The 19,875-nt window shown below is 39.9% G+C and overlaps 1 protein-coding gene across 1 annotated transcript; it reads right to left on the bottom strand.

The window, feature by feature from the left end:
- Window positions 1–8,696: 8,696 nt before the first annotated feature.
- Window positions 8,697–10,510, bottom strand: LOC103511623. Its single transcript, XM_008476352.3, has 2 exons — window positions 10,212–10,510; window positions 8,697–9,733 (listed from the first exon to the last, which is right to left on the bottom strand). The coding sequence occupies exons 1-2, from the start codon at window positions 10,360–10,362 to the stop codon at window positions 9,156–9,158; spliced, it is 729 nt and encodes a 242-aa protein (XP_008474574.1). The 5' UTR covers window positions 10,363–10,510; the 3' UTR covers window positions 8,697–9,155.
- Window positions 10,511–19,875: the final 9,365 nt, after the last annotated feature.

The raw sequence follows: 19,875 nt of genomic DNA, 5'->3' as shown, positions 1-19,875 counted from the left end.
GTCCACACATCGTCGACGGGCGTCCCTCGGTATCAACTGAAATCGTCCACACTGCCTCGACAACATAGTTTAACCTCGATCGACCGACAGCCCTGTGTCCCTGTGTGGAGTTGTGGACACAGTTTTACCGGCGATTCCTCAATAGACGGCGGGCACGGTTTAACTTTATAGCCGCTGGCTATATTTTTAATTTTATATTTTATTTGCCCCTGGAGGACCAATAAAACATGACAGGGTTAAAGCCAGCACAATAAATTTATTTTATAATCAAGGCACGGAACCGGTTTTGAAGAAGAAGAAGAAGAAGAAGAAACAGGAATCTTACATTTCGGACTTGCGTATTGAAATACAAAAAAAAAAAAAAAATGTGGTCTGGTCTGAGTCATCAAATAAGGAATCGGGATTCAGGAGAATTGCAAATCCAAGACTTTCTAATAGGAAATCATTCTATGTAAAGCAATATGATCATTGAATAAATGATTTAATGATCAACAAGCATTGAAGTTTTGAAGAAAAAAAAAAAAAAATCCAAAGTTTTTTTTTTTCCGCCCGGGGCGGATTTTATCCTGAACTTCGATTTCGGGACGATAAGACCTCAGCAGTTACAGTTCCTTCTATCAAACCTCTTGAAAAAGTCCTTTCACAGTCTTCGCGATGCAGCTTCAATCGAGTCAGTAGTGGTATCACCAGAAAATGCTCATATTCAGATATGCACAAAAAATTGTGAAGGAGCTTCCAACTTCACCACAAATAACAAATGAGTCACGACATTTTTCTAGATTTAGATGAGCACATTTTCACCACAAAATAATTTTCTAGATTTGGATGAGCAAAGAAAACGTCAGCCAGCCTAGTTAGCTTAGTTGGTAGTGCGTCTGCCTTGTAAGCGCTAGGCCGCGGGTTAGAGAGAGAGAAGAGTTTGGTTTTTAAGCTGAGGTTTTAGTGATCCCTAAATTTTGAGACTTACGGAGATGAAAAAGGTAGCTCTGCGATTCCATGTAAATGAAGGAGAGGGAAAGAGAGATAGATATTTAAGTTTTTTTTTTTTTTCAAACAAAAAAAGGTACTTTTCATTATTATTATTTTACTCTAATCCAGACTTTTTTCAGTACTGTCAGAAAAGAACGGAAAATAGGGTACCCAGATTTTGAAGGTATGGGACAATATTCTGGTTAAAAAATCCTCCCATCCGGTCCGCAAAGGACCGAAATATTGATCTACATGGGTGACCTACAAGGGCAGCACCATTTGTATCAAGGGTGTGGCGAATGGCTGACTTTAGGCACACCCTTTATTTCTGCGACTTTGCTGAATTGAACGAATAAAAACAGAGAAGGGGGGATCTTCTCTCTCTCTCTCTCTCTCTCTCTCTGTCCCTCTCCCTCCCACCCAAGGACATTCGGGATAAAGAAAAACTTTTTCTCTCTTGCAACGTTGCCAGTTTTACTTCCTTCCCCTCTCTCCCTCTTCCAACCCTATCGTTCCCCTCCTTTCCTTCTCCTCTCTCCCCTCTCCCCCTCCTCTTCTACCCCTTTCTCTCTCACCCCGACCACTTTTTTCGTTCCAGAGCTTTGTACTCTCGCAGTCTCTCTCTCTCTCTCTCAGTTCTGTGTAGACTGAAACGAAGAGGAAACTAGGAAAGTCATTCAGAGAGACAGAGATAAAAGGTACAGAGAGAGAGAGAGAGAGAGAGACGAGGGTAAGAGAGAGAGATAAAATCTCTTTCGTTTCCAAAAATCTCATTTCTATCCCGGGCTGATAGAAAGGTTTTTCATCTCTGTCTCACACATACTACTTGCTTGTTTCGTCTCTTTCTTTCATTCTCTGAATAGGAAAATACCGATAGGAATTTCAGAGCTTTCTAACTTTCTATAGGACTTCCCAATATCAGAGCTTTCAATAGGACTATAGGACTTCCCCCTCAGAATCCCAGAAATTATTTCTAGCTCCATGCTCCAAATATTTTCCTTGCGAACGCCAAGCACAGAGCCGAAAAAACTTTGATCCTTCCGGGCATTGAACCCGGGGACCTGCGACATGGAATCCTAGTGCCTTACTACTAGGCCACGAAAGCTATCGAGCTGAGATATCCCTTGTACAGACGGTGTCGGCGTTTTTCGTCAGCCTCTCAATCAGCCCTGACTAGAGTGATTGCTTTGGGCTGACATTTGGTTTTGGCTACAAATTTCAAGAGTGGATGCCCTTCGCTCTCAACCTTTGCTACTTCTTTAGCAAGGGGAATAACAGTAATACTCGTACAGATAACTATACTCGTACATATTCCAATTTCAATATACATTAGAATCCTGAGCTGAAATTAGATAAATACCTTCAGCCCTAAGCCTTCAAAACCAGGAACAAATCATCAGCCATAACTAAGCATTGTAGGACACTCCTTGTCGCTTTTGCTTTCGATTCGAACCAAAACCGAAAGCAAAAGTATGACAGTTATAAGGTTATAACAAAGGATTTATAATAATAAATTCATTATTACATTTATTACTAAAAATATCCTCTCTTGATAATGACAAAAAAAAATCTACATCGAAAAAACTGCCATACGGGTTTTTTTTTCTTTAAGTAAAAAAAAAAAAAAAAATCCTATTCTGAAAGCTAAAAGTTCACATAAACATTTAATAAGTCTTCTTCTTCCTCTTTCTTCTCCTTCTCCTCCTTCTTCGAGTGTACAAACAGTTCCAAGTCAGGAGGATAATCAGAGGTCTGAGCGAAGAAATAAGGTGTGGGGAGAGTTCAAGTATAAGGGCAGGGTTCATGCAAGTCACTCTTCTAAGAACTAAAGCTACTCAGACCCAGCTAGAGCTAAGAGATTTGCTCATCTCTTAAGATGAAGTTTTAAATTTAACTCCGGAGCTAGCTGGAGGGAAGTACCCGAGTACCGGGTGTAGGTAAAACGTCAAACTACAAGTTGAACAAAAAGTTTTGGCGTTTGATTTTGCACCCAGGATAATGAATGTTCGGCGGAAATTTTTTCAGAGAATTTCGTAAAAAAAAAGGAATTTTTAATTGTGTTAAGCATATTTAAATGCTTGTCACAAATATCGATCCCCGATTATTACACCTAGATAAATTTTATGACTTTACTTGGACTCGAACCATCAACCTCCAGATCTGAAGTCCAACGCGTTAAGAACTGCACTGAGTTTGGTTTCATTATAAATAACAATAACAACATTTTAAAAACTCTTATGTGAAAAGTGCGACGCTCCCCTTACAGTAGAACACATCCTGTTGTCCTGCCAAAATATGCGATTCCGCCCGAGCTCATTCACCAACCTTTCCAAGTCTGATATCCTCAAAGACCCTTCTTCCATTGACGTCCTCATGCGTTTCTTGAAAAGAAACAATTTCCGCAAACTCCTTAAGAAAATTCAAAAGCTCTCAGTGATAGCACGTTGAATACACCAGTTCCCATTCGTTTACTCAAGTTAAGAAGTGTTGAGCGTGGTTGTAATTCGGATGGGTGACCATCAGAGCAATCGCACGATTCTCGTGGCTTTTCCGGCCTCACTCAGGCTGGGTGAGTTGTGATCACGTGTTTAACCTGTCGTCAAAGAGAGAGTAAAACCCTGGTCACTAAAAACCTCAGCAGCTATACATAACTATACATATACACTCAAAAGAGTATAAAGTGACGCTTCAGTAACGTCAACCCGTATAAAAAAAAAACCCCATATAAAAAAAAAGAGTTCAAATTTTCATTTTAAAAAAAGTAATAACGAGTGATCTATTTTTAAACTATATTTGAATTCGATTAAAACTAAGAGAGAGGGGGAAACGCAATAAAATACATTGAAAATATAGGATTAGAATTTGCATTTAAATTGCCTCATTTCATTATTGTTTAATAGGAACTGGAATAAAAGCATTGAATTTGAACCAAACGCATAATACCTATACGTACAATGGCGTTTAATTAGGTAATGCAGGTAATAAAATTAGATTGCCGGACAGTTCAGTGAACTGTAGACCTGTATCAGGGAAAGTCCGTCTGAGGGCCCCAATAAGAACAGAAACAGTCGGTAAATTTCCCAATAAGGGCCGAAAACAGTCGGTCAATTTCCCAATAAGGGCCGAAAATAGTCGGTAAATTTCCCAATAACGGCCGAAAATAGTCGGCCAATTTCCCAATAAGGGCCGAAAATAGTTGGTAAATTTCCCAATAAGGGCCGAAAACAGTAGGTAAATTTACCATTAAGGGCGAAAACATTCGATAAATTTCCCAATAAGGGCCGAAAATTGTCGGTAAATTCCCCAATAAGGGCGGAAAACAGTCGGTAAATTTCTCAATAAGGGTCGAAAACTGTCGGTAAATTTCCCAATAAGGGCCAAAAACGTTCGGCAAATTTTCTTTGTTTTTGATGGATTTCCTTTGTTATTCTTCCACGGAGAACACTCCACTTACACCTATTAGTGGTTACCTTCCTCTCGAGTCCATTTTAACCATTTCTGATCTGATGATGTTGATAAAGTCACTGATTCTGGTCGTAGTCTCCTAATGACTGGTTGGTTTGAACTGGTTTAAATTTAAATATACCTACGTAAGAGCCTCCATACATAGGTCCAAAGGCATTTGTCTATGAAGAATTCAAGATATTATGGTCTTTACGTATAGGCCCTTGATGATAATAAAATTATACTAGGGCATCCCATTGAAACCTGTTTATCTCTCAATATCCAGTTAGAATTCTCCATGATTATACGTTACCTGTGTAAAATACAGGTACCTATAGGTAGATAGATTTAGATTCCACATATTATGTAAATGTATCTGATAATTATGTACTCATACCTATTTTGTTAAGCCAAAGGCATGATGGAAATTTGGTGAGTCTCGGCATCTGATGATGATTTCAACCCATCAGTTCGTTCTTTCAATTAATTATTTTATCATATTAAGTTTTTGTTGCCTTGTTACTTTCATCCAAAATTCTCTGAGCACTGAGCCCTGTGTAATTGAAGTATTTATTAGAACAGAGGTAGGTACATAGTGCACACCCACTTCGTTTTAATACAATTACGAAAGGAAAACAGTTTCTATGGAAAGAACTTAAAGAAGTACCTACATACTTTACAAAAGCATCACTTCCATAATATGGCTTGGTGGCGTAGTGGCCTGATAAACAGGAGGACGTGGGTTCGATCCTAGCCGAGACATGAAATTTTATCCTCATTCTTGGGTTCGATTTCCGCAGGGTGGAAGTTTTGTCGGCTCTGTGCTTGGACTACGGGGTGTACTTATATTTGTGAGGACAATTGAGTAGCTATGTAGGTAGATACTTCGAGTAGCGACCAAAGGCGGTGTTACCAGTGTAGAAAGATTTGATGATCAATGGGAAGCTGAGTTTTCAGTTTTACTTCGACATTTTTGCATTTAGAATCGAATCCTGCCACGACTGGTCTAGGGTTTATTTTAGAATCTGACTGATGGTGCTTCAAAGGGTTAAAGATGAAGTAGGGTTTCCGTATGGACAGAAAATAGAGAGAGAGACACCATTACCGAGGCTGAAATATGACACGGAAGGGGAGGGTGTAAAATGTCCTTTTTGAAAATTCCTTTGTGCAATTATGCACTCTTTCAATGGAAATATTGTTCAATGTAGAACGGTATCGGAATCAGTCGCTCTCTCTCTCTCTCTTTCTCTCTCAGACAATAGAATAAATAAATAAAGTAGTTCAATTTTATTGATATTTTTTTTAATGGTCCAGCCAGAGGGAGAAAGACCCACAAAACAATGTACAAAGGATAACAAAAGGATAATCTCTCTCTCTCTCTCTCAGCATGAATAATGTGCCCACCTTCCATGTCATCCCCGTCTCTGTCTTTCTCTCTCACTCACCCGTATATCTACCCCCTCTAATGTCAAAGAGAGAGAGAGAGAGAAAATAATAATGGGTTCAAGGGACCTTGAATAGTTGAAAAATTTAAAACGAGAGGGAATGTTATACAGAGAGAGAGAGATATGGATAGAGAGAGAGGGAATGTTACAGAGAAAGAGAGATAGACAGAGAGGGAGAGAGAGAATAGGGGGCGTTCAGTGAGTGAGAGAGAGATAGAGATATGGATAGAAAGAGAGAATAGGGGGCGTTCAGTGAGTGAGAGAGAGATAGAGATATGGTTAGAAAGAGAGGAAGGGGGTTTAGTTTAGTACGACTTGGCAACCCTGCGCTATACCCTGCAGGGTAAAGCATTGTTTTCCATAATTCTATACATTGTTGTATAAGCGTGAACTTTAAGGGATGCTAAAGCGAGAGAGAGAGAGAGAGAGAGAGAGAGAGAGAGGGAGTGTTCAGAGAGAAAGAGAGAGAGTTTGGATTTTTCATTCTACATATGATGAAATTGGACAAGGGCTGACTTTGCTAGAAGAGGTTTAAGGCTGTCAATAGCAGGCCTAATCTAATATGACAACCATTTTATGATGACCCAATTGCCTGTTCAAAGAACGATTTTGGCGGCCAATTATTGGCGGCCTTCAACCAAGTCTACAAGGAAAGATCGAAAAGAAAATCTATAAGAGGAAGAAGAAGAATATGGTTCGACATGTCATCTGCTGAGGTGGGTAACATGTTTATACTTTTTATGGGACTTAAAGTTGGCACGTACCTTACTGTTCGGTATCGGACGTTTCGGGTCTGAACTCCAGACCCGTCTTCAGCAATTTGTCAATCTGTTATCATTCGCGAACTTGTCAATTAGAACATAAAAAACGAAAATGCGAAACAGATAACATTAAACTTTAAGTCCCATAAAAAGTATTGTGTGAGTGTTGGCAAACCAAAAATGTCAGTTAAGTGTGAGTGTTGGCAAACCAAAAATGTCATTTAATTCTCGGGTAACATGTTTACCTTGCGCTAGATCGAGGGATCGATTCCCCCCGGGGGCGTATTTTTTTACTAAACAGTAAGGTTTGTTCTTGGAACGGCTGGCTTTCTTCTATCCTGTCTTCCTTCTCTCTTCGCTTTCGGTACGATAAGACCTAATATTTGTACTTTTGTAGCCAATTTTACGTAAACAAAAGCCGTCACTTAAACAGTCTAGTTTTGTTCCCACTCAATCTCAATGAGTAGAACAACTTCTACATTAGACGACTCATGTGGTCTGTGTTGTAGCATGCCTATCCCGTAGTACGTCCCCATGAGTAAAAGTAGAAGAGACCTACCTAACCTACATTTACCTCCTACCTTCATTAGGTGTACATACCTTATCTCTTGAAGTAACCTGCACGAAAAATTCCTCGCTTAATACAGGATGGCTCAAAGATTTGCAGTTATCCGTGGTAAATCCACAGTTGGACCAGAGATCGTAAGAAACCTGGTTAATTTGGGAGAGTTCGTCTAAAATCGTATGTTTACCACAGACCACTCTGTATGGGAAAAAAAGAAGTTAGTTTGGAAACGTTTCTAAAATCTTCGAAACCTGCAAAACTTCTCTGGACCAAATGAAACTGGTTCCATTTTTTTTTTTAAGTTTATTATTAGCATAATTCTTTTTTTTTACCCTCCCTTCAATAAATCATTTGACCTCGGTTAGAGCTTTTTCCCTTTTGTTCTAAGATGGAAGTTTGGTGTGATGTTGAATACTTGTGGTAAAATACACGGACAGCATTAGGCAGAAAAGAACCATCAAAAGATATGTAACTAGAGATCTAGACCAAATTTTAAACGACTAAGATTTTTTTTACTATTTACTCCCCCTTGTTCAGGGGTTTGTTCCGTTCCGTTCGTTTCCAAAAGAAGTCAAAATCTCAGATTTGAAGACCAACAACAGGTACCCCTCTCTATTTTAGTTACAGGTACCTGAGTGTCTTTCACAAAGAAGCAGATGTGTTGAAGATTTCTATTTTTGGTAATGCTTTTCAGGATTCAGGTAGGTACCGTAAACCGTACATTTCCATTTCCAGGTGCCACCATTAGAAAATCTTTTCAATTATTTTGAAAACCGGTATCTCATCTAAATTATCGGTAACCTTTTCCTGAAAAGGATGGTGTTTTATAAAAAGCCATTCCATGAATACTGAAAAACCCTGTCTTGGGCATACCTACGTATACATACATACCTTGTCATTAAACAGTGCATTGACATAACAGTTAAGGGACAAATTAAATTCAGAAAAGAGAAATTGAAGAATTTGGTGAGAATGTACTTTAAAATACCCAATTTTTTATTATACCAGACTTGTTTTTCCTCATTGATTGAATAATTCACAAAGAAGCAGATGTGTTGAAGATTTCTATTTTTGGTAATGCTTTTCAGGATTCAGGTAGGTACCGTAAACCGTACATTTCCATATCCAGGTGCCACCATTAGAAAATCTTTTCAATTATTTTGAAAACTGGTATCTCATCTAAATTATCGGCCCCCTTTTCCTGAAAAAGATGGTGTTTTATAAAAAGCCATTCCATGAATACTGAAAAACCCTGTCTTGGGCATACCTACGTATACACACCTTGTCATTAAACAGTGCATTGACATAACAGTTAAGGGACAAATTAAATTCAGAAAAGAGAAATTGAATAATTTGGTGAGAATGTACTTTAAATTTTAAAATACCCAAGTTTTTATTATACCAGACTTGTTTTTCTTCATTGATTGAATAAAACTTTGCAAGTTAACACACTAAAAAAAAAAACTCAATTATTTATATGTATGTTGAAGGTATTATTAAATAATCCAGTTTTGCTACACGAAAGAAAAGTTGGCAGGTTGGCACGTACCAACAAAGAATCGAAATATCCAATGGGGAAAATAATAAATCAATTATCAAATTGGTTCAACCCGATTATCAATTTTAAATCAATTATATCAGACAGTCTAATTAGCGCTTACTTTAGGTGTCATGTCGCGGGTTCAATTCCCGCCCGGAGCGGACTTTATCTTCGTTCTCCGGAAGGCTGTTTTTTTTATCCTTTGCTCTTCGATTTCGGGACGATAAGGCAAAAAACAGACTGGAGAGGAGGGCATAGACTGCATAGAGCATCGATTACCTAAAGAGAAGACTGGGAAGAGACTAAATCAAACCGCATAGAGCAAGAAGATCCATGGTCTCTGCTCCAGTCTGTTTTTAGCCCAAGACCGTAGTATGTATGTAGTTACATGTTACAGGTCCCCTCTATCAAACCACTTGAGCGGACAAAAATCAATTTTGTTCCACCCGTTCAACCCTAATAACCAGAGGCTTCTTATATTCCGGAGAGCTCATCTTTTCTTCCTCATCAAACTCATTAATCAGCTCGAGAACTTTAGACTTGAATTTTCTTTTCTTCGCAGCACTGAAGCCGGCAATATCGGGCAAAATACTTTTGAAGAAGTCCAGATCTGGATTACTCTGGTCTTCCTTCTTAGAAGAAATGTAATTTGTGACGGCTATTCCATAGTCTTCAGGAGAGGTTGTCGTCTTACAAGTGAAGGAACGTTTCGGAGGTCTCTCAGATGCTGACGCCGCAGGTTGTCCGAAGTCACTCCTGGTTTCAGTCGTATCACATATCTCGTCGTAATCTTTGCTGATATTCGAGCTGATGTCATCGTCATCATCATTACTATCATCAGGTTGCTTGACAGGCGGGAGGTAGCCAGGTTTTAGTTTGAGGAAGGGTATCACAAACTGCATGTCCTCCCAGAGGTAGAACTGGTCCTTGGCTTTCTGTTCGGTGCATTTCTTCATGTATCGTGTCAGGCCGCCTCGCAGATTCTTCCATCGCCGCTTGCACTCTGCCTCTGAAAAATAAAGGAATTTTTGTTGTGATAAGAATACTTAAACTTAAATCCTTGTCACAAAACTTCCAGTGTTCAGACGGGGTCCGCGTTTTTCGTCAGCCTTTGCCTCAACCTAAGAAGGCATTTTCAATTGTGTTAAGCATCCCTACTTAACTTAAACGCTTTTCACAAATATCGTTCCCTAAGTGATTACACCCAAATAGATTTTATGACTTGACTTCGACTCGACAACCTCCAGATCCAAAGTCCTAAGCGTTAACCACTGCTCCTTCTCTTCCAACAGCTGCACCATTTTTACACTTCCTCTTCCAACAGGTTCAAGGTCATATAGTAAATAAACCTCAATTCGGCGGCAAAAGCTAACCGCCTGCAAATATTAAATGACCTCACCCAACCTTTGGGGCCGGAAAAAGCCAGCAGAAAAAGCCAACAACAACAGCCAACAAAAATTATACATATTATAAAATATTTGTCTTACCCGTGGACTCGAACCGTTCAGCAATGTTATTCCAAGCGTCATCCTTACTGTCTCTGTTGATGTAGTCCATCCTCGTGGTATCATAGACAATAGGGTACTCTTCCACTGTTTGTACGAACGTCACATTGAACTCCTTGTTATCAGGCAACATATCAGCAAAACACCAAACAGAACCAGGTAATGGAAAGTAATATCAGCAAATAGCTAAGTAAACACCAAACAGAACCAGGTAATGGAAAGTAGTATCAGCAAATAGCAAAATAAACACCAAACAGAACCAGGTAATGGAAAGTAATATCAGCAAATGGCAAAATAAACACCAAATAGAACCAGGTAATGGAAAGTAATATCAGCAAATAGCAAAATAAACACCAAATAGAACTAGGTAGGTATTGGAAAGTAACGATTATTGGACAAAAATGGTCCTTGTAATGGAAAGTAAAATTCGAAGGAACTACTGACGTCAAAACGTTGGCACTAAAAATTGACCGTCGAAAATTTTATACAACCGATTACCTACATTACTTCTGCATAGGATAAGGAAAGTAAAAATCGTTCTTTACGGTAAGTGAATTATACCTAGAGGTTATAGGTAAGTCAAAGTGAAAATTATTCTACAAAGGGGAAACTTGTCAGATAAATAGACAAACGTATACTTTTAAAATAATTAAGTAAAATCAACTTGGAATAAAATATTATTTTGAAAAAACACGAGTTGCACAAGTAACACGCAACCTCCGCACTGTAGCAAGCCTCGAGTTGCAATGTTGCTTGTTGCTGTTGCTTGCATCACGCCTGTCACGCAACCAAGTGAAACAATTTCGAAGTAACGTCGCGCCACGTGCAACCTCGAGGAGAAAACGAATAGCTTGGTAGAGCGCCTGTCTTGTAAGCGCTCGGTCGCAGGTTCGATTCTCACCCGGGCAAAGTTTATCTTAAGATGATTTGAATTTGAGATTTTATTTACCTAAATGTGCTAAACGGTGATGAAACACTCTTCGTGGGTTCGATTCCCGTCCGGCATGGATTTTGTCCTAAATAGGTTCGTTCTCGGAATGGCTGGCTTCCTATCCTATCCTTCTTCTCTCTTCGCTTTCGGGATGATAAGATCTTTGCAGTTACAGTTCCCTCTATCAAAATATCAGTTAACGAGTTGCGTCCCAGACTTTATGCAGGAGCTGTGTTGCGTCCTATATGCATCTTGTTACCTGGGCCCACGCTCCATGAAGAAACTCTGCATTGCCAGCCTAGTTAGCTTGGAAGGTAGCGCGTCTGCCTTGTAATAGTTAGATCTCTGGTTCGATTCCCACCCGGGGCGAACTTTATCAGCAAATAAGTAAGATAACTTCAGATAAGTCAGATAAGGTACAGGGTATGCTATAACACAGGTCTCATGTCTTTTCTGGTGCACCTCATGAAAGCCCATGAGAGACATACTATGGTCTAGACATGCTAAAACACAGGCTACAAGCAAAAGAGTTCACACTACAATAGTAAAATGCTCTGTTAGGTACTCACAGACGGGTCTAATCTCTCTCTCTTTCTCTCTCTGTAGTTTGTTCTCTACTTTTTATATGGGATACAATTACAATAGTATTTTTTTTATTATCTTTTTCTCTCAAGAAAAAATAAAAGAAAAGAGAGGGAAAGGAAAAAAGACGGGGGGAGAGAGAGAAAGAGAGAAGAAGGAGAGAAGAGGAAAGAGAGAGAGAGAGAGAGAGAGAGAGAGAGAGAGAGAGAGAGAGAGAGAGAGAGAGAAACAGCATACATAGAATGTGAAATGAAGGTCATGGTAGTATGAGAAAGAGAGAGAGAGAGACTGAGAGTGAGTGAGAGAGAGGGGCTGAGAGAGTGAGAGAGAGAGGCTGAGAGAGTGAGTGAGAGAGAGAGGCTGAGAGAGTGAGTGAGAGAGAGAGAGAGAGAGAGTAATGTATTATCAACATCCAACACAAATGGGCAATGGCTGAAGACATTATTACAGAGGCAGAAACTAGAATAAATAATAATAAAACTCTATGTGTAATGTGTAGGTATATAACAAAGACACTAGAGAGAGAGAGAGAGAGAGAGAGAGAGAGAGAGAGAGAGAGAGAGAGAAACAGCACACATAGAATGTGAAATGAAGGTCATGGTAGTATGAGAAAGAGAGAGAGAGACTGAGAGTGAGTGAGAGAGAGGGGCTGAGAGAGTGAGAGAGAGAGGCTGAGAGAGTGAGTGAGAGAGAGAGGCTGAGAGAGTGAGTGAGAGAGAGAGAGAGAGAGAGTAATGTATTATCAACATCCAACACAAATGGGCAATGGCTGAAGACATTATTACAGAGAGAGAGAGAGAGAGAGACAGATCGTTTGGTGACCTAAGATGAACGACAGAGGGGGGCTGGATGAGTGATAGAGTGAACTGTTTAACATTAAATAGAATAGACAACACTCTACTTCTCTACTCATAGACTCATACTCAGAGGAGTCAGAGCTCTAAATAGACTACTATACTATAGAATAGAGCAAGTCAAGAGTCTTCTAAAGTAGTCGAAAATGAACCTAAATATAGGTGCACAAAAAACCTTCGCGCCTTATACAGGGACCCTTTAACCCGACATAAAAACTAGTGATTCAGTCAACTGCAGAACCTACTTAGAAAAAGAGCCTCAATGGGACCACGGAAGTCACCTTCGAATCCAAGAGGCTATCCAACTTTCAACCAACCCATTTTATGACCCAGGAAACTAAATCATACAAAATCTTTAATCTGATTGGTTCATTTCAAAACTATTCGGCCAGTCATTGCTCAATCCACAAGAGCTAAACTTAATGCGAGTTTTTTTTTTCTTTTTAAGAGGTTTGACAGAGGGAACTGTAACTGCTATGGTCTTATCGTCCCGAAATCGAAGAGAGAAGGAAGACAGGTTAGGAGAAAGCCAGCCGTTCCGAGAACGAACATCCAGGACAAAATCCGCCCCGGGCGGGAATCGAACCCGCGGCCTAGCGCTTACAAGGCAGACGCACTACCAACTAAGCTATCTAGGCTGGCTTAATGCGAGTTTAAATTGTGTAGCCCGGCCGAAAGCTGAAAATGGTCCGACAGAGAGCCCTCCTCTCTCTCTGCCTGTCTCCCCAGAACATTTCTTTCTATTACTATTAATCTAGTCAACTAGTCATTCGAGTCAATTCTCAATTGAACGACATTGACACAGACCGCTGTCACGACAGAGAGCCCTCCTCTCTCTCTGCCTGTCTCCCCAGAACATTTCTTTCTATTACTATTAATCTAGTCAACTAGTCATTCGAGTCACTTCTCAATGGAACGACATTGACACAGACCGCTGTCTAATCTGCCGGCATATCATTTGCACAATCCTCCCATTTTAGAGGACACACAGTAAACCCAGTGTGGTAACGCGTTTGCTTGCTATGGAGAACTTCCCGGGTTCGACTCCCAGAGTCGAAAAAAAATCACTCGTAAGGAATGTTCAATTGTGTGTAAGCGTACATAAATGCTTGTCAGAAATACCGTTTACAACCTAGATAAATTTTCTGACCTGACTTGGACTCGAACCACCAACCTCCAGATTCAAAGTCCAATATGTTCATGTCAACGGGCTACTTTCTGGTGCTTTTATGTTGACCCAGCTGCCTAGCACGTAAATGGGAAGCATTGTGTCTCTTATCAGAAAATTTCTGTTTTCAATACAGAATCAAGAGCCATAACATCATATACAACATAAAAAAGTAAAAAGTCAGCCTAGTTGGCTTTTTAGGTAGCGCGTCTGCCTTGTAAGCGCTAGGCGGCGGGTTCGATTCCCGCCCAGGGCGGATTTTATCCTGATCGGACAATGTTCGTTCTCGGAATGGCTGGCTTTCTCCTATACTTTCTTCCTTCTCTCTTCGATTTTGGGACGATAAGACCTTAGCAGATACAATTTTCTCTATCAAACATAAAAAAACTCCTCTCTCCTCGACACACACCCATTCGTGAAAGCACTGTGAGGACCCCCTATGTTGAAACTCTCAACTCAAATAGGGGCTCCACTCCCCGCATCTATCCTAGAGGGCTGGGGGGCCTTAGTGGGTCGGGGGCTTGTTATTTCCTATCTGAAGACGAGCTCACAGACCCTCATTTTAGTCATTATTCTCCAAATTCTCTATGCTGCGGGACTTGCGGCCCTCGGGTGCCCTAAGGTTGGACAACCCTGGTTTATACTATACAGATGAGAGTTATTAGAGCTAAGATATTATTTTAATGGGATAACAGTTTATAAATCCTAAAGATTTCCTAGGTAGACGTACGTACTTAGTTTTGGAGTCAGTTCCCATGACGTAAGAATGGCCACTGCACTCGCCTTACACGCAGGGTAGAAGAAGAAGAAGAAGAAGAAGAAGAAGAAGAAGAAGAAGAAGAAGAAGAAGAAGAAGAAGAAGAAAAAAAAAAACAAGTTGGGTAACAATCAGGTTTCCGAGTCCCTTTTTGTTCCCTCGAGGATTTTTGGGCTTTTGTTTTTATATCCTTTTGAATTCCATCACGATCGAAGGTGGTTTTACAGATAGGATCCTGAAACGGGTTTTTCAAAATGATAGAACCCTTCGACCTTGTCTCGTTAATCCTTAAGGTACCACACTACCATCATGTTACGTCACGTGACGTGATAGTAGTGTGGCTGTCCTGAACGAAATTAGCGACAATATTATGGAAAAACTTTGAACTACATACATCCTTCTGACTTCACTTGACGTGATGGTAGTGTGTTTCTACCTTTAAGGGCCTGAATTTAAAGTGCCTCTAATATACTATAATCGACCGAAATCGATCAGCAATCGGCATTGACTGGAACCCATGAAAGTCCACGTGTTTATCGACACCGCTTGAAAGACGTGACGTCGAAATATTGCCGTTTCAAACAAGCAGGTATTTAAAAAACAGTCTAATCCCAAGTCTCTCGCATATCAGGTCATAGGTAAGGTCAAACTAAGTCACATTGCAGGCAAGGCAATCCTTACATTCCCCAAACGTTCTAAAGCTTGGGATAAGTAAAATTGTAGGTCGGTTTGAGATTAATCAATCATATTGAAGGTTTCCAAAGGAACCAAGGTAGGTTCTTATCAAAAGCTTGGGATAAGTAAATTTGTAGGTCGGTTTGAGATTAATCAATCATATTGAAGGTTTCCAAAGGAACCAAGGTAGATTCTTATCAAAAACCGATTGAGTCTCGTGATTTTTTACACCGGTTATCAGGCAAATCCGTTCTACGTTTCTAGGGCGAATAGTGAGTTAGGAAGCGACTTTCTTATCAAAAACCGATCGAGTCTCGTGACTTTTTACACCGGTTATCAGGCAAATCCGTTCTACGTTTCTAGGGCGAATAGTGAGTTGGGAAGCGACTTTTTCCAAAGGAACTTACTTGGTTTAGGGAGCTGGGAATGTTTTTAGCGAGCGCCGCAGCTAGCCTGGCAGACAAAAGAGCCATTTTGAGAACTGGACTGAGAAAAGTACAAAAAGGAAAATTAAATTCGAACTAAAAAAAATCTAATTTCAAGGCGTGAAGTGAACTCTTCCACCTCTAAACTTCGAAGACGGAAAAATGAAAAATTTTCCTTTTACCCACAATGCTGCGAGGGGCGATCAGCTGATTTATTTATCAGATGCCACAGAGGTAATAGGATCAAGGAGGTAACCTGATGGCCATTAGAGCCATCATTTCTCGGAATCACAACACATAAACAATGTCAAAATAAAAACACCTGAAAGATTCTGAAAAAAACACCTGAAGACATTCCGGTGCTAGATGGCCAAGCCCAAAGTCATGCTCACTTCGAAGACGGAAAAATTTTCTTTTTACCCACAATGCTGCGAGGGGCGATCAGCTGATTTGTTTATCAGATGCCACAGAGGTAATAGGATCAAGGAGGTTGAGTGCAAGAGGATTCTTGTGTTTTGAGTGGAAAAGTGAAGCCAAAAACACCAACGCACCACAGAGGTAATAGCTCAAGGAGGTTGTGAAGAGGTGGATCCTTGTTGTTTGTAAATGAAAAATGAAGCCGTCAATATTCGAACGATGAATGATTTGAATAGTAAAGATTTCAAGGAATTTATGTAAATCAGAGATGAATCAATAATTAAAAAAAAAAATCATGAACTATTTTTTTCTTGAAGAGGTTTGACAGAGGGAACTGTAACTGTTAAGGTCTAATCGTCCCGAAATCGGAGAGAGAAGGAAGACAGGATAGGAGAAAACAAGCCGTTTCGAGAACGAACATCATCCCATCAGGATAAAATTCGCCCCGGGCGGGAATCGAACCTATCGAAGGTGGTTTTACAGATAGGATCCTGAAACGGGTTTTTCAAAATGATAGAACCCTTCGACCTTGTCTCGTTAATCCTTAAGGTATCACACTACCATCATGTTACGTCACGTGAGGTGATAGTAGTGTGGCTGTCCTGAACGAAATTAGCGACAATATTATGGAAAAACTTTGAGCTACATACATGCTTCTGACTTCACTTGACGTGATGGTAGTGTGTTTCTACCTTTAAGGGCCTGAATTTAAAGTGCCTCTAATATACTATAATCGACCGAAATCGACTGGCATTGACTGGAATCCATGAAAGTCCACGTGTTTATCGACACCGCTTGAAAGACGTGACGTCGAAATATTGCCGTTTCAAAGAGCTCAACATTTATCAGACTTGGCCTGGTAAACAGGAGGGCGTGGGTTCGAACCCAGCCGAGGCATGGAATTTTATCCTCATTTATTTGAGAATTTGACCTCACAATAATGGGGCTCTAAGGGTTAGGTGGTAGAGAACGCCTAAGGCGTTAACCTCGCCTAGTAGTTACCTTCCACTCAAGAGTCTATTATTATTAATACTCGTATTAAAAAAGAAAGAAAACAATAATAATAATAAACAAATAAAGTATAGTAATACTAAAAATCCTGGAAAATCTGGACTATGAGAATAATCCAATGATCTTACATCCATTCCTATCTGCTAATCCGAAATGAGAAATTCTACCAGAAAAACCTCCGGTCGGAGTCTCGAACCCAGTACCTCCAGATCGACAATCACTCAACGCTCTAAATAACTCGTCTCTCAATATCACCACAGAGGTTACAAAAAAAAAGATCCGGTCCGGGTTTCGAACCCAGTACCTTCAGATTGACAATCAGTCAACGTTCTTAACCACTCGTCTCAATTCTCAATATCACCACAAAGGTTCATTGACGTCTGACATTACATTCAAAACCTGATGGCCATTAGAGCCATCATTTCTCGGAATCACAACACATAAACAATGTCAAAATAAAAACACCTGAAAGATTCTGAAAAAACACCTGAAGACATTCCGGTGCTAGATGGCCAAGCCCAAAGTCATGCCAGTATGCCAGTCATGGATCGAATGCCAAAAATGAACCCATATGGGCGTTGCCTCGTGATGGTTACATGAGAGATGAGAGTTCAAACTACTTTTGACATCACATGGCATCCGTCAATATTCGAACGATGAATGATTTGAATAGTAAAGATTTCAAGGAATTTATGTAAATCAGAGATGAATCAATAATTAAAAAAAAAAAATCATGAACTATTTTTTTCTTGAAGAGGTTTGACAGAGGGAACTGTAACTGCTAAGGTCTAATCGTCCCGAAATCGGAGAGAGAAGGAAGACAGGATAGGAGAAAACGAGCCGTTTCGAGAACGAACATCATCCCATCAGGATAAAATACGCCCCGGGCGGGAATCGCACCCGCGGCCTAGCGCTTACAAGGCAGACGCGCTACCAATCAAGCTAACTAGGCTGGCGATTCGTATAAGCTTAATCCATCTTTGGGGTTTGGGTCCCTTTGCCCCACACTGCTTACCAAGCTAAGTACGCCGGCTATGAGCTATTATTGGCTTTTCTCAGCTTTATAGAACACGCGGGATATTATGGCTTTTCTCAGCTTTATTAGAACACTTCTTAGTTCACTCTATATTTCTTTGACCTTCCTTTCAAGAGTTTCATGTTTCCAAGGCCTTGGGATCAAACCTATCCCAGATTCCAGACCTCTGGATAAAGAGATAAACACATGTCTCTGTGAAACTTCTGTTATGAACGGTGGTACGAGTAAATATGTTTTTTTTCTTCTTCTTCTTCTTCTTCTTCTTCTTCTTTCACTCTATATTTCTTTGACCTTCCTTTCAAGAGTTTCATGTTTCCAAGGCCTTGGGATCAAACCTATCCCAGATTCCAGACCTCTGAATAAAGAGATAAACACATGTCTCTGTGAAACTTCTGTTATGAACGGTGGTACGAGTACATATGTTTTTTTTTTTCTTCTTCATCTTTCTTCTGTTCAATACTTTTTTTTCTAATTTAGGGGAATCTGGGATTTGTATAATCAAGTCTTCAAATGAATTGGTTTATAAAACGTAGATATATTAAACTCCCTCAAAATTCTCGAAAAAAGAGTAAAAAGAAGATAAAATCTAATAAAATAGTGGGAGGATGTTTAGTATTGATCGCTCTCACATTACCCATTACTCTATTATTATTATTACTCTGATTATTTATTATCACTTTAGCATCTTGTATTTATTACCTACCTACATAATTATTTTATGTTTAACTCTTGGATCAAGGAATCTGATTGGTTGATTTCAAAATGTTCGGCCAATCAGATTTGCTTAAACCAAGAGTTAAATTTTAGCCAAGTTTAAATTCTGATTATGGTCCCACAGTAAGTATGCTCGAGGTCTATTGAGGCCCTATAGGTGATTTTTTTTTCTTTTTTTTTTAAGAGGGAACTGTAACTGCTATGGTCTTATCGTCCCGAAATCAAAGAGAGAAGGAAGACAGGATAGGAGAAAGCCAGCCGTTCCGAGAACGAACATTATCCCCCCTGTAGGTGAGGAACTTTGGATTCGGGTCTTATCGTCCCGAAATCGAAGAGAGAAGGAAGACAGGATAGGAGAAAGCCAGCCGTTCCGAGAACGAACATTATCCCCCCTATAGGTGAGGAACTTTAGATTCGGGTCGTTTGGGACCAATTTTTACTTTACTTATCCTATAGGAAAGAATTTTCGATGGTCAGTTTTTAGTGCCAAAAGGCCAAAACACGTTTTGAGGTCCCTAGAGCCTAAATCCGAAGTTTCAGTCCTTCCTTCTGTCTGTCTGTAAACAAAATATCTCGAGAACGGAAAGAGCTGGAGACTTGAAATTTGGCATGCAGCTGTCAAATATGACAAGGATGCAACACGAAACTTTTGGTTCAGACCGGTGCAACGCTTGGCGGCATTTTACCGCTTTTTGGCGGTTTTCGCTGTAATTGAACAATATCTCGGGAACGGTATGAGCTAAAGACTTGAAATTTGATATATACATAGTTCACAAATGTTAAGGTCGGTGCATTGCTTGGCAGCATTTCGGCCGCTTTTTGGCGGTTTTCGGTGTAATTCAATAATATCTCGGGAACGGTATGAGCTAGAGACTTAAAATTTGGTATGTAGTCCATGTAACAAGGATGCAACACAAAATACTTGGTTAGGATAGGTGCTGTAGTTGGCGGCATTCGGCCACTTTTTGGCAGGTTTCGACCGTTTTTTTTTGGCGGTTTTCAGCTATACCGACTAAACGGTTAGAGATATTGTAAAAGTTAAGGTGAAAGAACACTCAAATAAGCTTAATTTAATA

The sequence above is a fragment of the Diaphorina citri genome, unplaced genomic scaffold (genome assembly GCF_000475195.1).
Source record: "Diaphorina citri unplaced genomic scaffold, Diaci psyllid genome assembly version 1.1 scaffold34, whole genome shotgun sequence".
NCBI classification, from domain to species: domain Eukaryota; kingdom Metazoa; phylum Arthropoda; class Insecta; order Hemiptera; family Psyllidae; genus Diaphorina; species Diaphorina citri.
This window is presented reverse-complemented; position numbering and strand designations above follow the sequence as displayed.

What these genes read in the sequence shown, in the direction of transcription:
- LOC103511623 (XM_008476352.3), bottom strand. Translation starts at nt 10,362, where the DNA reads ATGTTGCCTGATAACAAGGAGTTCAATGTGACGTTCGTACAAACAGTG. An exon ending in TGAACGGTTCGAGTCCACGG is followed by an intron (nt 9,734 to 10,211) that starts GTAAGACAAATA and finishes TTTATTTTTCAG; the next exon opens with AGGCAGAGTGCAAGCGGCGA.